Here is a 19,808-nt window from a genome sequence, read left to right on the forward strand (position 1 = left end):
GGTTGCAGTCAGCCAAGATCGCACCACTGCACTCCAGCCTAGATGACAGAGTGAGACTCTGTCTCAAAAAAACACAACAACAACAAAAAAAAGAAAAAAGAAAAAAAAAAGAAAAATGGACAGACACTTCAAAAAGATATGTCCAAAAGGCCTATAAACATATGAAAATGTGTTAAACCTCATTAGTCTTTGGGAAAATGCAAACCAAAACCACAATAAGATACCATTACACACCCACCAGAATGGCTAAAATGAAAAAGACTGAAAACGTGTTAGGGAAGATGCAGAGAAACCACTGAAAAACTGTTTGAAAGAAAATGATCTTCCAGACTCACTGGTTGGTTGCCTTTTCTTCTTCTTTTTTTTTTTTTATATTTCAGTTTTTTGAGGTGTACATATATACAGTGAAATGCTCAGATCATAAGTGTTCTATTCAACTACTTTTGACAAATGCCTATTAAATATTCCAGAAAGTACCCTTTTGCTCCATCCCAATCCATCTCCCACCTTCAAGAAGCACCCACCCATCTGTTTTCTGTCACCATAGTTTAGTTCTACCTATTCCAGAATTTTATATAAATTCAATCATTACAGCTTATGCCTTTTTGTTTCCAGCCCCTTTAGATTCAGTTAAATATTTATCCATGCTGTTGTATGTGTCTAGTATTTCCGATTAACATATAAAACAGAGCTCTGAGTGAGCATTGAGTGAACAGCATCGGACTTGGTGGAGACAAGAGGAATGTTCTTTTTTTTTATTATTATACTTTAAGTTCTAGGGCACATGTGCACAACATGCCAGTTTGTTACATATGTATACATGTGCCATGTTGGTGTGCTGCACCCATTAACTCGTCATTTGCATTAGGTATATCTCCCAATGCTATCCCTCCCCCCTCCCCCCACCCCACAACAGGCTCCAGTGTGTGATGTTCCCCATCCTGTGTCCAAGTGTTCTCGTTGTTCAATTCCCACCTATGAGTGAGAACATGCGGTGTTTGGTTTTCTATCCTTGCAATAGTTTGCTCAGAATGATGGTTTCTGGAATGTTCTTGTAGTTTATATGTTTGATCTGTTTGTCTGATTCAGTGGAACACCACACAGCATTGGTATTGACTATTATACAATCTTAAATTGCTCCTATTCTTTGTCACTTGGGGTGCCATTTAGTCTCTTCTTGCTGCATGGAATGGACCACTGGTTAAAGGCAGCAAAGACAGTGCTCCTAAGGGAACACTAATGTTGAAATCCAGAAGTTGATAAGAATTTTGAACCTGATAATTCTTTCAGTTTCTCTTAAGAGCTTCATTAGATCTCTTTCCTTCTTCCTTTTTCTTTTCTTTCTCTTCTTTCTTTCTCTTTCTTTCTTTTTCTTTTCTTTCTTCCCTCCCTCCCTTCCTTCCTTCCTCCTTCCTTGAGACAGGGTCTTGCTCTGTTGCCCAGGCTGGAGTGCAGTGGCACCACCATAGCTCACTGCCACGTCAAACTCCTGGGCTCAAGGGATGGTCTCGCTTGGGCCTCCCAAAGTGCTGAGATTCCAGGCATGAGCCACCGCACCCAGCCCTTCACTAGATCTTTGTATAGCATTCTGATCGAAATTTTCACACAGCACTTATGCTATCAAAACACAATGTTAAGAGAAAATATAGTAAAAACTATAACCAATTCGTGTGTTATACTATTGGGTAGAACATCTACATTGTGGTATTTGTGGGAAAGTGCTTGTAAGCAGCAGCCTGAATCTTTTTTCTTAGTATTTAGAAGCAAAAGTTATGAAAACAAATTAATTGATCTGTAAGGATAAATACAAGAATTCTAAACATCAGGTCAGGAAAGCAGTTTTTGTCTACTTTTAATGCTGTAACACACAATTACACTTCATTTTGCACATTATACATTCAGTACTAAAATTCAATGTGAAATGTCTTCCTTAAAATTTATTTCTCAGTAATTCATGTTTTTCTTTTTTACATAGTGAATTTCAAGTTAACTAAACAGTGTGAGTCACTAAGTTGGGGAAAACTCAAAGTGTATTTTATATGTTATAAATATCGTTAAAGATTATGTTTGGGAGCGCGCGGGGGCGCGTGCGGGAGGGGGCGGGTGGGGAAGGATCGCAGGCGAGATTACGAGGCGAGGCGAGGCTCGCGCGCCCGCCCCCGCCCTGGCCCCCAGTGCCCACCCGGTCGGCCCGGCACAGCCATGATCAAGGCGATCCTAATCTTCAACAACCACGGGAAACCGCAGCTCTCCAAGTTCTACCAGCCCTACAGTGAAGATACACAACGGCAAATCATCAGGGAGACTTTCCATTTGGTATCTAAGAGAGATGAAAATGTTTGTAATTTCCTAGAAGGAGGATTATTAATTGGAGGATCTGACAACAAACTGATTTATAGACATTATGCAACGTTATATTTTGTCTTCTGTGTGGATTCTTCAGAAAGTGAACTTGGCATTTTAGATCTAATTCAAGTATTTGTGGAAACATTAGACAAATGTTTTGAAAATGTCTGTGAGCTGGATTTGATTTTCCATGTAGACAAGGTTCACAATATTCTTGCAGAAATGGTGATGGGGGGAATGGTATTGGAGACAAATATGAATGAGATTGTTACACAAATTGATGCACAAAATAAGCTGGAAAAATCTGAGGCTGGCTTAGCAGGGGCTCTAGCCCGTGCTGTATCAGCTGTAAAGAATATGAATCTTCCTGAGATCCCAAGAAATATTAACATTGGTGACATCAGTATAAAAGTGCCAAACCTGCCCTCTTTTAAATAAAAATGTAAAAAGGCCACTCCCAGGTAAAATCCAGGGGGAAGAGTCATCTAAGTTTACCATGCAGTTGTTTACCAAAAATAGAGGAGGAGAGTCTTAACTTTTGCTCTTGGATTTAAGTCAAGGTACTGTATAGAAGTTGTGTAAAATCAGTGTGAAAGTTCGATGTTGCTGTTCTTGCTCAGCGATTTTAAAGAAATTGAGTAGTTCCTATGTGATTTTTTTTTCTTTTCTAAACTGCATTCCTGTGCCCATGCCTCTATGTATTGGCTACTACAGTGTTTTAAAAAGTGTTTCAGATATTTCTCTAGTTATGTACAACGTAAAATGTTGGTGTTTTGTATGGATCACAAGTGCAGCATTCCTTAATTCCTTCTGCTATATGTCACACAATTGTTATTTAAAGAACCAAGTATGTATTGCATGAAAACATTATGACCTTTTTCTCTTAGTTTAAATAAACTCCAAGGTAACTGGACTTCTAAAAAAAAAAAAGATTATGTTTAAGATTAATCTTAAAATAAGATTTATAATACAGTCATTAATAATATGCTGACCCAAAATACATTTTTACTTAAAATAGTTTTTTATGGACTGAATTGTGCCCCCCCAACCAGATGCTTCTGTTGAAGTTCTAACTCCTGAATGGATTTGGAGCTAGGGCCTTAAAGGAGGTAATTAAGGTTACAAAGATTCTAAGGGTGGCGCCCTAACCTGATGGGACTGATGCCCTTATAAAAAGAGGAACAGACACCAGAAATCTCAATCTCTCTCTCTCTCTCTCAGTCTCCACACACACACACACCGAGGAAAGGCCATGTGAGGACACAGCAAGAAGACAGCTGTCTGCAAGCCAGGAAGAGAAGCCTCACTAGAAACCAGCCCTGCCAGCACTTTGATCTTTGATCTTGGACTTATAGCCTCTAGAACTGTGAGAAAATAAACTTCTGTTGTTTAAGTCGCTGTGTCTTGTGATATTTTGTTATGGCAGCCAAGGTAGACTAATACACACTTCTTTATTTTCTTTCATGCAAAAATGACCAATAGACTTTTGAAGAAAAAATTGTTAAGAGTTTAATAGAGAATGTATATTGCACCTAATGTAGATAACGGGTTGATGGGTGCAGCAAACCACTGTGGCACATATATACCTATGTAACAAACCTGCATATTCTGCTTTATGTATCTCAAAACGTAAAGTATAGTAATAATAATAAAAAGAACAGAAAAAAAGAGAGAGAATGTGTATTGTTATGAGATGGGCTCAGACATTTAAAAATATTGGGAAACACTGATACGTGGAAGAAGAATGCAATATATGGCCCTCCCTTGAAGAGTTTATCATTTCATTGCAGACACAAGATGTTTAAAAATAAATAGCATTTTAAAAAAATAATGAAAGCATGGGCACCAGGCGCGGTGGCTCACGCCTGTAATTCCAGCACTTTAGGAGGCTGAGGCAGGCAGATCACAAGGTCAGGAGATCAAGACCATCCTGGCTAACATGGTGAAACCCGGTATCTACTAAAAATACAAAAAAATTAGCCGGGTGTGGTGGCGGGTGCCTGTAGTCCCAGCTCTAGGGAGGCTGAGGCAGGAGGATGGCATGAAGCCAGGAGGTGGAACTTGCAGTGAACCGAGATTGCACCACTACACTCCAGCCTGGGTGACAGAGCGAGACTCCGTCTCACAAAAAAAAAAAAAAAAAAAAAGAAAGCATGGGCTGGGTGTGGTGGCTTATGCCTGTAATCCCAGCATTCTGGGAGGCCAAGGCTGGCAGACTGCTTGAGTCCAGGAGTTTGAGACCAGCCTAGGCAACATAGTGAAACCCCGTCTCTACTGGAAAACAAAAAATTAACCTGGCGTGGTGGTGTGCACCTGTAATCTCAGCTACAAGGGAGGCTGAGGTGGATCACCTGAGCCCAGGAGGTTGAGGATGCAGTGAGCTGAGATCACACCACTGCACTCTAGCCAGTGCAACAGAGTGAGACCCTGTCTCAAAATAATAATAAAGAAAGTACAGGGATTTATTGCAAAGTGAATAGCATTTATACAAGTAAGTGCTATATTGTGTGGTACAAGTTAAGTATTGTAGGAGTCTAAAGAATGTGAAGTTAGTAGGAAAAATATAGGAAAAGACTAGGGAAAAAGGAACTTTAATTTCTGTTCTTTTAAGGGTGAAGTTACGTGGGGAAGGGGAGTGCCAGCCTAGCTCAGGAAAATAACAAGTGAAAAAACAGGCAAGAGGACAGGTAATGTAGATTTGCAGAAAAGGGATGGAAAGTTAACACGTTTAAATGCTAAATAGGTGGCTTAGGTGCTATATATAGTGTCTTAGCTTGGGCTGTGTATTAGTCTGTTCTCATGCTGCTAATAGAGACATACCTGAGACTGGGTAATTTATAAAGGAAAGAGGTTTAATGGACTCACAGTTCCACATGCCTGGGGAGGCCTCACAATCGTGGCAGAAGGCAAAGGAGAAGCAAAGGCACGTCTTACATGGTGGTAGGCAAGAGAACTTGTGCAAGGGAACTCCCCTTTATAAAACCATCAGATCTCATGAGACTTATTTACTATCATGAGAACAGCATGGGAAAAACCTGCCCCCCATAATTAAATTACCTCCCACCAGCTCTCTCCCACAACATGTGGGGATTATTACTTTAAGAGTTAAAGAAAGAGGAAAGAAATATGAAACAAGGCTTAACAGTCAAAGACAGGTTTATTTTAGAGAAAAAACCTGAGGGGACTTCTGGCTGATTTTGGTCAGGAGCACTTTCTCTTACCGACTAACAGTATAAATTGGTTTTAGGGTGAGCAGGTTTATCACAAGCTTGGATGTTTCTTTGGGGGTGGGGGGAGAAGTTTATGGTAGGGTTGGAATGTTTCTGTTATCTTGGGCTGACATCTTCCTGGCCAGAGGGGAGTTATGTGAGGCTGGCATCTTCCTGGCCAGAGGGGGCTTATCTTGGGGCTAGCATGTTTCTTATCAGGGAGGAGTTTGGAATGTTTCTGGTCAGAGATGTTATTTGTGGTTTATGTTCATGCTGACCTTAGCCATTAGGCTGATGCCCTTTGGATTTAGGCGGTTTTTGATTAAGGTGAATTTTTAAATGACAGTCCTTGTCCAAGATGGCGATACTCCTGCTCTGTCAATTACAATTCAAAGTGAGATTTGGGTGGGGACACGGAACCAAACCATATCAGGCTGTTACAACAAATACCAGAGAGTGTGGCTTAAACATCAGAAATTTGTTTTCTCAAGTGGGAGATTAGAAGTTCGAGATTGAGGCTCTCTTACTGGCTTGCAGATGGCCAGCTTCTTGCTGTATTCTCACATGATGGAGAGAAAGCAAGCTCTCTTGTCTCTTCTTCAAGAAGGGCACTAATCCCATCATGAGGACCGCATCCCCCTGGCTTCACCTAAACCTAATTACCTCCCAAAGGCCCCATTTCCAAATACCATCACACTGGGGATTAGGGAATATGGGAGGGTGGTGGGATTCAGTCTTTAGTAGGTATTGAGGAACCAGAGTACAGAAGACCATGGAAGGCAGACTGAGGCACCAGATCTGCTGCAATAAGAAATGGTCAAGAGGGAAAGAAATAACTAAGCTTGGTTCTTACAGAGATAGGAACAGTCGTGGCATAGTCAAATGGAAATATCCATAGGGGAGTTGGAAATCAATGGGTGGCTAAAGTTCAGGTGAGAAAACTGAACTGAGGTAACACTCAGCCCTGTGGATTTTCAAGTACCTACTTTATTATTATTCATTATTAGCAATCATTATGATACTTAATTTAGTAGTGGAATCAATACCCAAAATTGTTAAAGCACTAGCCCTGGGGACTCTCACTTTTCATAGTTTGCCTAACACTGTGGGAGGCTGGGATCAACGTGACTTTTTATTTTGAATAGGGAAGGGCATCAGCTCTGGCATCTCAATGCCTGGGTTAAAATCACCACCTACCCTGGGCTAGGAAGACACCTCTGTCCACTAGGTTGTATTGAAGATTACCAAATAAATGTAAAGTGCTTAGAACAGATTCTTGCACTTCGCTGGTATCTGACAAATGTTAGCTGCTCCAAAAAAAAGAGTCCGTTCTTTTTTGGAAGATAAGGTGCTAAATTCAGACCCTCCATGAAGAGTTTTCTCTCTTCTGCTATTTCCTTTTATATTCAAAATCCTTAATAGAGCAGAAGAGGAAAGGGGAGGGGAGAGACTAAGAAGAAAAAAGGGAAAAAAGAGAAAACAATTGAGGCCAAATGATTTCATATCTGCTACAGAGAAGCTGTCGGATATATCTGCTTTCTGTCTTCAACAATTTGGACAGGTTTCAAAGAATAGAAAGAAGACAGGCTATAAAATGAATGAACACATGAATCAACACAAAGGCATTTCAAAAACATAGTATGGAATGATAAAGGCAAGTTGCAGAACAATTTTATGTTGCCTTAGCATTTTTGTAATGTTTAAAAACATGTGAAACAATTCTGTTTAGTGTTCATTTATATAAATATAGTAAAAATATAAAGACGTGGATGAAGAGGATACACACCACCCTCTGAAGTGTGGTAACCTCCAGGGAGAAGGAGAGAATTCAGGATGGGAAGAAGGCATAAAATGAACACCAACTGTATCTGTAATAATTGTATTCTTTTCATTAATCTCTGATGCAATGGCAAAATGCTAGTACAGATGGCCCTCTGTATCTCTGGCTTCTACATCTGTGGATTCTGCCAATCACAGAAATATTTGGAGGAAAAAATCTATGTGGCATCTGTAGTGAACATGTACAGACTCTTTTTCTTATCATTATTCCCTAAACAATACAGCATAGCAACTAGTTGCACAGTATTTACATCGTATTAGGTATTACAAGTAATCTAGAGATGACTGAAAGTATATGGAGGGAAGTGCATTGGTTATATGCAAATACTCCACTATTTTATATAAAGGACTTGAGCATCCATGGATTTTGGTATGCTGGTAGGGAGGTCCTGAAACAAATCCCTCATGGATACTGAGGGATGCCTACCTTTAAAATCTAGGTAGTGAATACATGGGTGTTATACTTTTCTCTTTACTGAATGTTTGAAATATTTCCTTAAAATGTTAAACATAATAAAGGGGACTATCTGCCCCATTCCTAAATCCATTCAATCTCCCGTACATTTTAGAAATTCCTTATTTGCTCAGTTAAATTACATGTAGGAATGATTTCCAGGAATGAGTATGCATCCTAGACTCAATTTGAAAAGAGTATAATGAATCTATTAAAGATCAGTTATGTATTTGTGTTACATTTACATTGCCAAAATATATTCCAGATTCCAAAACATCTAGGTTGAATGTCACACATATTATTGTGTCATTGTTAGGTTTTTATTTTGTTTAATTTTATTAATAATCAATAGTAATAGTAACACCACATTTTAAGGCAGGGGTGCTTTGTACTTTACAAACTGCTTGGGTATGCATTAAAACAGGGGATAACACATTACTGGGTATATACCCAAAGGATTATAAATCATGCCACTATAAAGACACATGCACACGTATGTTTATTGCGGCACTATTCACAATAGCAAAGACTTGGAGCCAAGCCAAATGTCCAACAATGATAGACTAGATTAAGAAAATGTGGCACATATACACCATGGAATACTATGCAGCCATAAAAAATGATGAGTTCATGTCCTTTGTAGGGACATGGATGAAGCTGGAAACCATCATTCTCAGCAAACTATCACAAGGACAAAAAACCAAACACCGCATGTTCTCACTCATAGGTGGGAATTGAACAATGAGAACACATGGACACTGGAAGGGGAACATCACACATTGGGGCCTGTTGTGGGGTGGGGGGAGTGGGGAGGGATAGCATTAGGAGATATACCTAATGTTAAATGACGAGATAATGGGTGCAGCACACCAACATGGCACATGTATACATATGTAACAAACCTGCACGTTGTGCACATGTACCCTAAAACTTAAAGTATAATAAAAAAAAAAGAAAATGTGCTTAAGAAGGCAGTAGCTGAAAATGGAAAGAAAGAAAAACACTGTTTGCCGTCTTCAAAGAGTTTGATCAATGCTAAATTAAATAGTGGAAAATCAAGTGCAAAATCTTTATCAAATACAACCAGTAGCATTTTTATAGTTTTTTTTTTTGTAATGGGAAATTCAAAAACATAGATTCTAAAAACTAAAAAAAAAAAAAAAGACGGGATAAAAAATAAAATAGATTTCATTTCAGGGGCCAACTCCAACTGATTGGTGGTGGCTGCCCAGAAAGCTCTGTTGAGACACATTGTGAAGTCACATCTGGACTCAGCAGGGAGGGCAATGATCAGCTAGGGAGGTGTGTCAAGGGCAGAGTGATAGAGTGGTATCCTATGTGTGTCCCACTGATATTTCACCTACTAGTTGTATAACCCTGGGCTAGGAAGACATCCGCCTCCCACCAGCTTGTATTGAGGATTACCAAATGAATGTAAAGTACTTAGAACAGATTCTTGCACTTAGCCAGTATCTGATAAATGTTAGGCTCTGGAAAAATGTCTGTTCTTTTTTGGAAGATAGGGTGCTATAGTTCTAAAATCAACCAGGAACATGTTCCTTGTTCTCCTTCTACCTCTCTCACTGCTCCTTCTCAGTCTCCCTTCCCTTAGCCCTTCTATCTTAGTGCTTTCCAGAATTCTTCCTCTTTGATTCTCTTTGATCTTTACTTGTGCCACACTAATCACTGACTGGCTTCATTCTCAACCATAGCAACCTCATATGCCAATGATTCCTTCCCAGCCCCATCCAAGCCAGGTAAAATGCCTCCCCTTCATCTGCACAGCATGCACATAACATTTGACTCTAAGTATTCCAGCTATTTGTTTATCCATCTATCTCTGCTACTAGACCATGGGCTTTCAAAGGACAAGGCTAGATCTTATTGATCTCTGCACTCCCAGATTCTGGCACGTAGTAGCAATCAATAAATGTTTGTGAAGTGAAAGACTGATTTAATGAATGGTGTCCTTATTTTGCAGAAAAGGAAACAGACTCAGAAGTTGGGTTTTTCTGAAGGTTGCCTTTTCTCCAAAACCTTCCCATCTTTCCTATAGAACAGGGATTGACAAAAATTCTCTGTAAAGGGCCGATAGTAAAACTTCTGTCTTTGCAGATCATAAGGTCTCTGTCACAACCACTCAACTCTGATGTAACTGTAAGGCAGCCATAGACAATGTGTAAACAGGTGGGTGTGGCTGAATTGCAATCAAACTTTACCGCAAAAACAGGCAGTGGGCTGGATTTGGCCGGTGGATCCTTATTTGTGGAAGCTTGCTGTAGAAGATGATAAATAGACACTCTTGCATGTCTAGTTTCTTTTTCTTTGTTGAACATTCTCTTGTTACCTAGCAAAAGCAGCTCAATGCTCAGTGTGTTAGAAGCCAATACTATGATACTGGGTGTTTGAGAAGAGAATGGCTTTTATTACAAGTTGACAAACGAGAAGAGAGGAGTCCAGCTCAAATCTGTCCTCCTGTGCTGGCTTCAAGGCAGTAATTGCATTAGAAACTGTTTGGGAGTGGATTCTGGGATTAGCTGCCGGTGATTGGTGGAAGGAAAGGAGAGGTCTGGAAGGTCCTTGGGCATGCACAGTTAATGCTTTATACTTCCTGATGGGAAAGTATGCAGTGGAAATTCAGGCTATGATGTCAGCAAGCTCAGTCCATTGCCATATTGGTTCCAACTGATTTCAGATAGTTTTATTATTTTATAAGTGGAGGAAGTTTCAGAGTTCTTTCTCCCCTCCTCCCCTCCTCCCCTCCTTTTTCCTCCCCTGCCTTCCTCTCCCCACCCTTCCCTGCCTTCCTCTCCCCACTCTCCCCTCTCTCCATCTCTCTTTTTCTCCTGGAAACCTTCCATCAACGTTTAGTCATGCATAGCTCTACCATCTTGAAAGTAAGTCTCTCCTCCTCCAATTGTTGCCCTTTCTCTCGCTCTACCTCCTTCACAGTCAAAGTTCTTGATAGGGTTCTGTGTTCACTGTCTCCAGTTCATCATCTTCCAATAATTTCTCAACTAATGACAAATCTCCTTCTCTTCCATTATATTCCTGAAACGTTCTCCTTGAAGATCCCAAATAACTTCCTATCGTGCTACATCCAACTTAGAATTCTTTGCTCTTTACTAAATCTCTGGCACTCATCAACCCTATTGAAATGAAACATTCTCTTCCGTGGTTCTGGTGACAACATGATCTCCTGATTTTACTCCTACGGTCATTCTCCTTTAGGCTTCTTTGTTGGCTTTGTAGACCTACAAAGAAGCCTACAGAAGAATGACCATAGGAGGAAACCACGCCCCCAACACTCTGAAGATACAGATTTTTAACAACTAACTCTGCCTATTTGTTAAAAAACTGTATCTTCAGGGTTCTCTGCTAGGCCCTTGACTCTTAGTCTACATACTCCCCTAGGACATATCATCTCGTCTCTAGGCTTTTTTTTTTTTTTTTTTTTTTTTGAGACAGGGTCTGGCTCTGTCACCCAGGCTGGAGTGCAGTGGCTCGAGCTCACCTTACTGCAACCTCCGCCTCCCAGGCTCAAGCGACCCCTCTTCAACCTCAGTCTTCCAAGTAGCTGAGACTACACGTGCACGCCACCATGCCCAGCTAATTTTTGTATTTTTTGTAGAGACAGGGTTTCGCCATATTGCCCAGGCTGCTCTTGAACTCCTAAGCTCGATACCCCTGCCTTGGCCCCCAAAGTGCTAGGATTACAGCATAAATCACTGCACTGGGCCATCTCTAGGCAATTTTAAATCTAATGATGATCCTCAAGTTTATTTTTCCAACCCAGAGCTCATTACTGAGGCTAGAATCAGCTGGCCAATTGCCTAACAGAATTAGAAATCACCCCTCTTAACCTTACTCACCACATCCAGTTCCATCTTGAAAAAATAATTATCTTGGCCGGGCGCGGTGGCTCACACCTGTAATCTCAGCACTTTGGGAGGCCGAGGAGGGTGAATCATGAGGTCAGAAGATTGAGACCATCCTGGCTAACAGTGAAACCCGTCTCTACTGAAAATACAAAAAATTAGCTGGGCGTGGTGGCAGGCGCCTGTAGCCCCAGCTACTCGGGAGGCTGAGGCAGGAGAATGGCATGAACCCAGGAGGTGGAGCTTACAGTGAGCCAAGATAGTGCCACTGCACTCCAGCCTGAGCGACAGGGCAAGACTCCATCTCAAAAAAAAAAAAAAAAAACTATCTCAACCCCACCACCCCAGCCAGCTTTCACCTATTTATCTGCCCCATTTGCAGCAAAACTTCTTGAAAAACTTGTCTATATTTACTGCTCCAATTCCTCTCCAACTCTTTCTCTTAAACTCCCTCCAAGCCGGCTTTCCACTCGACAGCTCCAGCTCCACTGAAACACTCTTGTCAAAGTCGCCCGTGACTTCTGCATTGCTAAAAACAGTGGATAATCCTCAGATCTCATCTTACTTTGATCTTTCAGTCACAGTTGACACAGCTGATGACATTTCTGCTTGATATCCGTCCTTCACTTGGCCTTCCAGATACCACCCTCTTCTGGTTTTCTTCCTTCCTCACTGACTTTCCACCTCAGTCTTCTTTGCTCATTCCTCCTCTTCTTCCTGATGTCTTAATACTGGAGTGAACAAAGGCTTATTCCTTGGCCTTCTTCTCTACACCCTTTGAGTGATCTCATCCACTCTCAAGCCTTAAATACCACCTGTATGTCTATGACTCCCAAATGTGTATCTTCATCCCAGACCTGTCTTCCAACTTCTAGTCTCTTAGATCCAACTGCCTATTCAACATCTCCACTGGGATGCCTCATAAGCTTCTCAAATGGAGTTAAAATTGAACTTCAGTTCCAAACACCTCTTCCACCCATAGCCTCCCACGGTCAACTGTTTGGGACTGGAATGAGATGGTAACTCATTCTCCAAGTTGTGCAAATGCAAATCTTTTTATCATCATATATAAAAGTTGATTCCCTTTGAATCCTTTAGTAAAAGGACTCTATGGTTTTTCTATTTATGCTTTTTTCAAGAGGGTTCATAGATGCCAAGTTTAAATAGGGCAAGTTTAAAATGTCTCCTATTGGCCAGGCATGGTGGCTCACACCTACAATCCCAGCACTTTGGGAGGCCGTGGTGGGAGGATAGCTTAAGCTCAGGAGTTTGAGACCAGCCTGGGCAACATAGTGAGACCTCATCTCTACAAAAAATAAACAAAATTAAACAGGCATGGTGGTGCGTGCCTGTAGTCCCAGCTACTCAGGAGGCTGAGGTGAGAATATTGCTTGAGCCTTGGAGGTCAAGGCTGCGATGAGCTATGAACATGCCACTGCATTCTAGCCCGGATGACAGAGCGAGACTCTGCCTTAAAAAATAAAAATAAATGTCTCCTATTGCCTTTATCCCCAAAGGACATTTATACTTTCTTTCCCCCACAGGTTTGCAGCAGTTGCTCCAAGATTGCCTGGGAATGAGTGTTGCATTCATTCTTCTTTCTTTGGCTTCTCCGTTTGTCTTTTGGTTTGTTGAATTTCATCACTGAAGTATTTGGGTTTTGTTTGGTTTTGGTTTTGGCTCTTGTCCTATTGAATTCATGTTTTTAACAATTTCCTCTGCAGCTTGAAGCAATTGCAAGAAACTTTTCCTAGGTTCCTTGGGTTATTGTTTCTTGCAGTCTTTCCTCTGTTTTATGCCTGCCATGCTTATTTAAGTCTTTGCTTTCATTGTATTCTTCTGCAAAATGCTTGCTTAGTAACCATATTGCTTCTTTTCATCTTGCTCATGCTTCAAGCAGGCAGCTCTGTCCAGTTCTTCTTTTGGCTCTGACAAAAAGAAGAGTAATTATCAGTGAAACCCTCCCAACCTTACCTGGGGTCTTTTTTCCCTTCCAGATACTATTTTAATGCCAGGGGACAGGAACTTGGAAAAAGCTTGGCAAACTTTCTGCAGCCTTTGGTATAGTACTGGGCTTACCCTCTCTTCTAAGGTTTTGGTAATGTCCAGTTTGGGGTACTCCCTTTCTCCCTCTTCTCATGGAGTGGGAGTATTCTCAGACTTCAGATCAGTCCCCGGATTCAGCACGGGGTCCTGGGAGATGGAAACACTTTGGGGCTTTTCCTGGCTCAACTTGTATTGAGCCAGGAAATATTGAAACCACACATAGGAGCCTCTGCACTTAGGAAGATTTCTTTGACTTTTTTCTAAGCCCCCTATTCCCAGCTTTGTCTGCTTCTATCCAAATCGGGGGTATTTGGTGAGAATTTTCAAGGTTTTGCGGCTCACTTACTTTTGTATCATTCTGTAGGAAGAGGGGCTACATTAAGTCACACTAAAATCTCCTGCTTTTCTTCTTGTTGGATACTTTTCAGTTTATAGCAAGAGGATCGCCTCTTTCCTTGTCTAGTTGTTACTGGTATTTTTAATTGGTTTATTTCATTGAGGATTGGAGGAGGGTGATTCTGGAAGCAAAAACAAATATAGATAGATAGATAGATAGATAGATAGATAGATAGATAGATAGATAGACAGATAGATATACCGTCAATTTTTTTCTAGCATCCTTAGGGACAGGGTTGGGGTGAGGGAGATGAAATGCAGTGACCCCCACCAGACCCCAGAAGCACCCAGCTTCATGGCAGAGACAGTCTGTCCTCAGGGGGCTTGGCAATTTTTTTGTAAAGGGTACCTGCCCACCATACTTCTCATTCAATCTTTCTGCTGCCCTTTGTTTTCTCAGCAAGGAGTAATGCTGCTTTTCACACAGAAAGGGGTTCTACTGTGCCTGACCTTAAGACAGGAAAAGTAGGGGAGCTAAGGAAGCTACCTACACCACCCTCACCCCCAGTAGCCAGCCTCAGGAAGGAAGAGGCACAGCGGTGTGAATGGATGGAGAAGAGGAGGCCGGTAGGCTGAGCCCCTGGCTCCTGGAACGAACACACAGCCATGGCAGGTAGGAAATCTGGGCTCCAACAGTGGCCTTGGGCTGGAGCAGTGAAAGGATGAAGGTGAGGTGGGGTTGAGGAATCTGCAAATCTAGCCTCTCTCACTACTAAACAAGGTTTACAGCTCCCAGTGGTAGAAAGACCACATCTCAAGGAGGAATGAAAACACAGGAACTGAGCATTTGTGCTTGGAATTAATAAGCAAATCCCATCAAACCCTTGACGTCATGGATTTTGGCCTCAGAAGGCAGAAACCTTGAAAGTTCCAGTGACAACCCCTGTGCCCCTCATCTTCAGGCTCGTCTCTGTGGATTGCCACCTGCACAGCGCCCTGGCATTTCCATGCACAAAATAATTGGCTGCAGAAAGTTGTCAGATGCCTTGCTGTGGGAGGAAACTACAAAAACAAATTTTATTCCATCAACTCAAATTTTTTTTTATATTTCAAATCTGAGAGCACTGGTTCAATTTCTATTTGTCTTCTCCATGATATGCAATTGTCCTTTGCTGTATGACCAAAATGAGTTAAATGAAAATAGTTCTGTATATTTAGTAGTTAAATAGCCATTTGCTTCAAGATTTTTGGATATTTTATGTTTCTTTCCATATCATTTCTGTAAAGAGCATAAAATTCTCCAGATTTCTTTGAAGATGGCACTGAGGCACCAATGACCCAAATATGTAGTGTTAGAAGAGCTGTGACAGCTCACTAACAATAGCTAAACTTTATTGATATTGCTAATATTCATTTTAATTAGTCAGTATTAATATACCTAAACTAAGTGGAAGCACTGGGTTTATATTATCTCACTGAGTCCTCACAGCAACCATATTGTTATTATTATCTCTATTTTACAGAGGAGAATGTGGCTTGAATAGGTTCCATGACTTGTACAAGACCACAGCTGGTACATGATGAAGCAAGGACAAGACACGGGCATCTGACCTCAAGAGTCTCTCCAATCATGAAATACCTGTATGAGTTATCTATTGCTGCATAACAAATTGTCCCAATATTTAGTAGCTTAGGAGCAGGATTGCTGGAATGATGGGCTAAAACTTAGTGGCTTAAAACAACATCTGTTATCTCACAGTTTGTGTGGGTCAGGAATCTGTGCATGGCTTAGCAGGGTGACTCTACCTCACGGTCTCTCATGAGGCTACTATCAAGGTGACAGGCAAGGCTGCAGCCATCTCAAGGCTGGACTGGGGAAGGGTCCACTCCCAATCTCTCTCTTTGGTTGTTAGTAGGATTTAGTCCCTCACTGGCACTAGGCCAGAGGCCACCCTCTGTCCCTTGCCACATGGACCTCTCCCCAGGGCACACACAGCAGCTTGCTTTCTCAGAGCAAGGGAACAAGAAGAACCAGAGAGAAAGTGTGTGCAAAATGGAAGTCATGGTCTTTTGTAACCTAATTTTGGAAGTGACAGCTCCTTACTATTGGCAGAGTTGATTCATTAGAAGTGAGCCACCACGTCCAGCCCTTACTCAAGGGGTAGTGATTACACAGAGGTGTCGATACCAGTAGGTCGGGATCATTGGGAGGCATTTCAGAAGCCGCCTACCACCGCACCTTTCTCAGACAACTGCCCACCCCATCACTCCCAGGGGCAGGCTAAATGGTGTGCTTGTGTTCTGTGACTGTGACCCCCCCCGCTCCCAGCCACAGCTGACTGGACCAGAGATGGACACCTGATCCAAACTAGGCCAATTAGATTCTCTCCCCCAGGAATTCTGAATTGCAATTCAGAGACACTGGTTGGTTTCTGCTAGAGGTTTGAAATGAAATAATTGGGAGCTTTGGGACAGCCATTTTCTGCTGCGTTCAAAAATAAGTAGAGATGGCTGGATAGGAGTGTGAGAGAGAGAGAGAGGCATAGAGACAGAGAGGATGGTTGTGGTTCCTCCCCTGGGTTTGGAAAGGTACAATATAAACTAGGTTTCTGTCACATGCAACCAGGGGTGATATTTCCATTTTTTTGAATCAGTAATTTTGCCCCAGGAGAGATTTTGAATTGAAGTATATAGTATATGTTACTTTTTTAACTAAAGGAAAAACAGAATATATATATATATATATATATATATATATATATATATATATATATATATGCAATGATAATTCCTTTTTCAAAGCTTTAGATGAATTAATGTTAACATTTAACAACCAATAAGGTCCAAATACCAACCAATCCAGAAGGAGCTCACCATAAATAGCTGGTGTGGTCCCACTGCTGAATGCTGGGTACCCACCAGCTGTCTGCCATCTCAAGGCCACTGCAATCTGGCCTCGACCACACTGCAGCCCAAAGGCAGGCAGGCTGGGGAAAGGTGGGGCCTAAGAACCTCAGATCACCAGCAGTGAGTCATGGATCACCAGCAGTGAGTCACGGTGGCGTAGCACAGAAACCTCTGTATGATTGCAGATTTGCTCTGTAACCCACTGGGGTGTCAGTATCTGTGGCAGACAACTCACAGCGGAGGCTTTTGAGACAATGTCCAGTGCTTTTCTGGCTCACTCACTGTGATTCCCGGAAGAACACACATGAGTATCCTAGACAGGGATGAAAAGCCTACATCTGATATGAGTGAGAAGAGGCTGGAAAGAGCCACCTCTGGATGGTGGGATTTAAGAAACTTGCCACTTCCTCTAAAACAGGACCTGCAACCTGGGTCTGTGGATAGTAAAGCCCTTGTTTTGTTTTTTTTTTTAATTATACTTTAAGTTCTAGGGTATATGTGCACAACATGCAGATTTGTTACATATGTATACATGTGCCATGTTGGTGTGCTGCACCCATTAACTCGTCATTTACATTAGGTATGTCTCCTAATGCTATGCCTCCCCACTCCCCCCACCCCACAACAGGCCCCAGTGTGTGATGTTCCCCCTCCTGTGTGAACAATGAGTCCAAGTGTTCTCAATGTTCAATTCCCACCTATGAGTGAGAACATGTGGTGTTTGGTTTTTTGTCCTTGTGATAGTTTGCTGAGAATGATGGTTTCTAGCCTCATCCATGTCCCTACAAAGGACATGAACTCATCCTTTTTTATGGCTGCATAGTATTCCATGGTGTATATATGCCATATTTACTTAATCCAGTCTATCGCTGATGGACATTTGGGTTGGTTCCAAGTCTTTGCTATTGTGAATAGTGCCACAATAAACATACATGTGCATGTGTCTTTATAGCAGCATAATTTATAATCCTTTGGGCATATACCCAGTAATGGGATGGCTGGGTCAAATGGTATTTCTAGTTCTAGACCCTTGAGGAATCGCCACACTGTCTCCCACAATGGTTGAACTAGTTTACAGTCCCACCAACAGTGTAAAAGTGTTCCTATTTCTCCACATCCTCTCCAGCACCTGTTGTTTCCTGACTTTTTAATGATTGCCATTCTAACTGGTGTGAGGTGGTATCTTATTGTGGTTTTGACTTGCATTTCTCTGATGGCCAGTGATGATGAGCATTTTTTCATGTGTCTGTTGGCTGCATAAATATCTCTTTTGAGAAGTGTCTGTTCATATCCTTCGCCCACTTCTTGATGGGGTTGTTTTTTTCTTGTAAATTTGATTGAGTTCTTTGTAGATTCTGGATATTACCCTTTCTCAGATGAGTAGATTGCAAAAATTTTCTCCCATTCTGTAGATTGCCTGTTAACTCTGGTAGTTTCTTTTGCTGTGCAGAAGCTCTTTAGTTTAATTAGATCCCATTTGTCAATTTTGGCTTTTGTTGCCATTGCTTTTGGTGTTTTAGATATGAAGTCCTTGCCCATGCCTATGTCCTGAATGGTATTGCCTAGGTTTTCTTCTAGGGTTTTTATGGTTTTAGGTCTAACATTTAAGTCTTTAATCCATCTTGAATTAATTTTTGTATAAGGTGTAAGGAAGGGATCCAGTTTCAGCTTTCTACATATGGCTAGCCAGTTTTCCCAGCACCATTTATTAAATAGGGAATCCTTTCCCCATCGCTTGTTTTTGTCAGGTTTGTCAAAGACGAGATAGTTGTAGATGTGTGGTATTATTTCTGAGGGCTCTGTTCTGTTCCATTGGTCTAAATCTCTGTTTTGGTACCAGTGCCATGCTGTTTTGGTTACTGTAGCCTTGTAGTATAGTTTGAAGTCAGGTAGCATGATGCCTCTGGCTTTGTTCTTTTGGCTTAGGATTGACTTGGCAATGCAGGCTCTTTTTTGGTTCCATACGAACTTTAAAGTAGTTTTTTCCAATTCTGTGAAGAAAGTCATGGTAGCTTGATGGGGATAGCACTGAATCTGTAAATTACCTTGGACAGTATGGCCATTTTCACGATACTGATTATTCCTATCCATGAGCATGGAATGTTCTTCTCTTTGTTTGTGTCCTCTTTTATTTTGTTGAGCAGTGGTTTGTAGTTGTCCTTGACGAGGTCCTTCACATCCCTTGTAAGTTGGATTCCTAGGTATTTTATTCTCTTTGAAGCAATTGTGAATGGGAGTTCACTCATGATTTGGCTCTCTGTTTGTCTGTTATTGGTGTATAAGACTGCTTGTGATATTTGCACATTGATTTTGTATCCTGAGAGTTTGCTGAAGTTGCTTATCAGCTTAAGGAGATTTTGGCCTGAGACGATGGGGTTTTCTAAATATATAATCATGTCATCTGCAAACAGGGACAATTTGACTTCCTCTTTTCCTAATTGAATATCCTTTATTTCTTTCTCCTGCCTGATTGCCCTGGCCAGAACTTCCAACACTATGTTGAATAAGAGTGGTGAGAGAGGGCTTCCCTGTCTTGTGCCAGTTTTCAAAGGGAATGCTTCCAGTTTTTGCCCCTTCAGTATGATATTGGCTGTGGGTTTGTCATAAATAGCTCTTATTATTTTGAGATATGTCCCATTGATACCTAATTTATTGAGAGTTTTTAGCATGAAGGGCTGTTGAATTTTATCAAAGGCCTTTTCTGCACCTATTGAGATAATCATGTGGTTTTTGTCATTGGTTCTGTTTATATGCTGGATTACGTTTATTGATTTGCATATGTTGAACCAGCCT

At 41.4% G+C, this 19,808-nt stretch overlaps 1 protein-coding gene and 1 long non-coding RNA gene across 3 annotated transcripts in view; both read left to right on the top strand.

The window, feature by feature from the left end:
- The window catches only part of LOC109023732 (uncharacterized), a 28,248-nt gene that overhangs the window by 5,284 nt on the left and 3,156 nt on the right, over positions 1-19,808 (top strand). For both annotated transcript variants that reach the window (XR_010131373.1, XR_002003223.4), the window contains exons 2-3: positions 14,569-14,781; positions 15,632-15,749. This is a non-coding gene — a long non-coding RNA (uncharacterized lncRNA). The remainder of the gene's footprint in view (positions 1-14,568; positions 14,782-15,631; positions 15,750-19,808) is intronic.
- Positions 2,142-3,283, top strand: LOC115931023 (AP-3 complex subunit sigma-1). The gene has a single exon (XM_031002602.3). The coding sequence runs from the start codon at positions 2,203-2,205 to the stop codon at positions 2,782-2,784; it is 582 nt and encodes a 193-aa protein (XP_030858462.2). The 5' UTR covers positions 2,142-2,202; the 3' UTR covers positions 2,785-3,283.

The sequence above is a fragment of the Gorilla gorilla genome, chromosome 18 (assembly GCF_029281585.2).
Source record: "Gorilla gorilla gorilla isolate KB3781 chromosome 18, NHGRI_mGorGor1-v2.1_pri, whole genome shotgun sequence".
Lineage (NCBI taxonomy): Eukaryota > Metazoa > Chordata > Mammalia > Primates > Hominidae > Gorilla > Gorilla gorilla.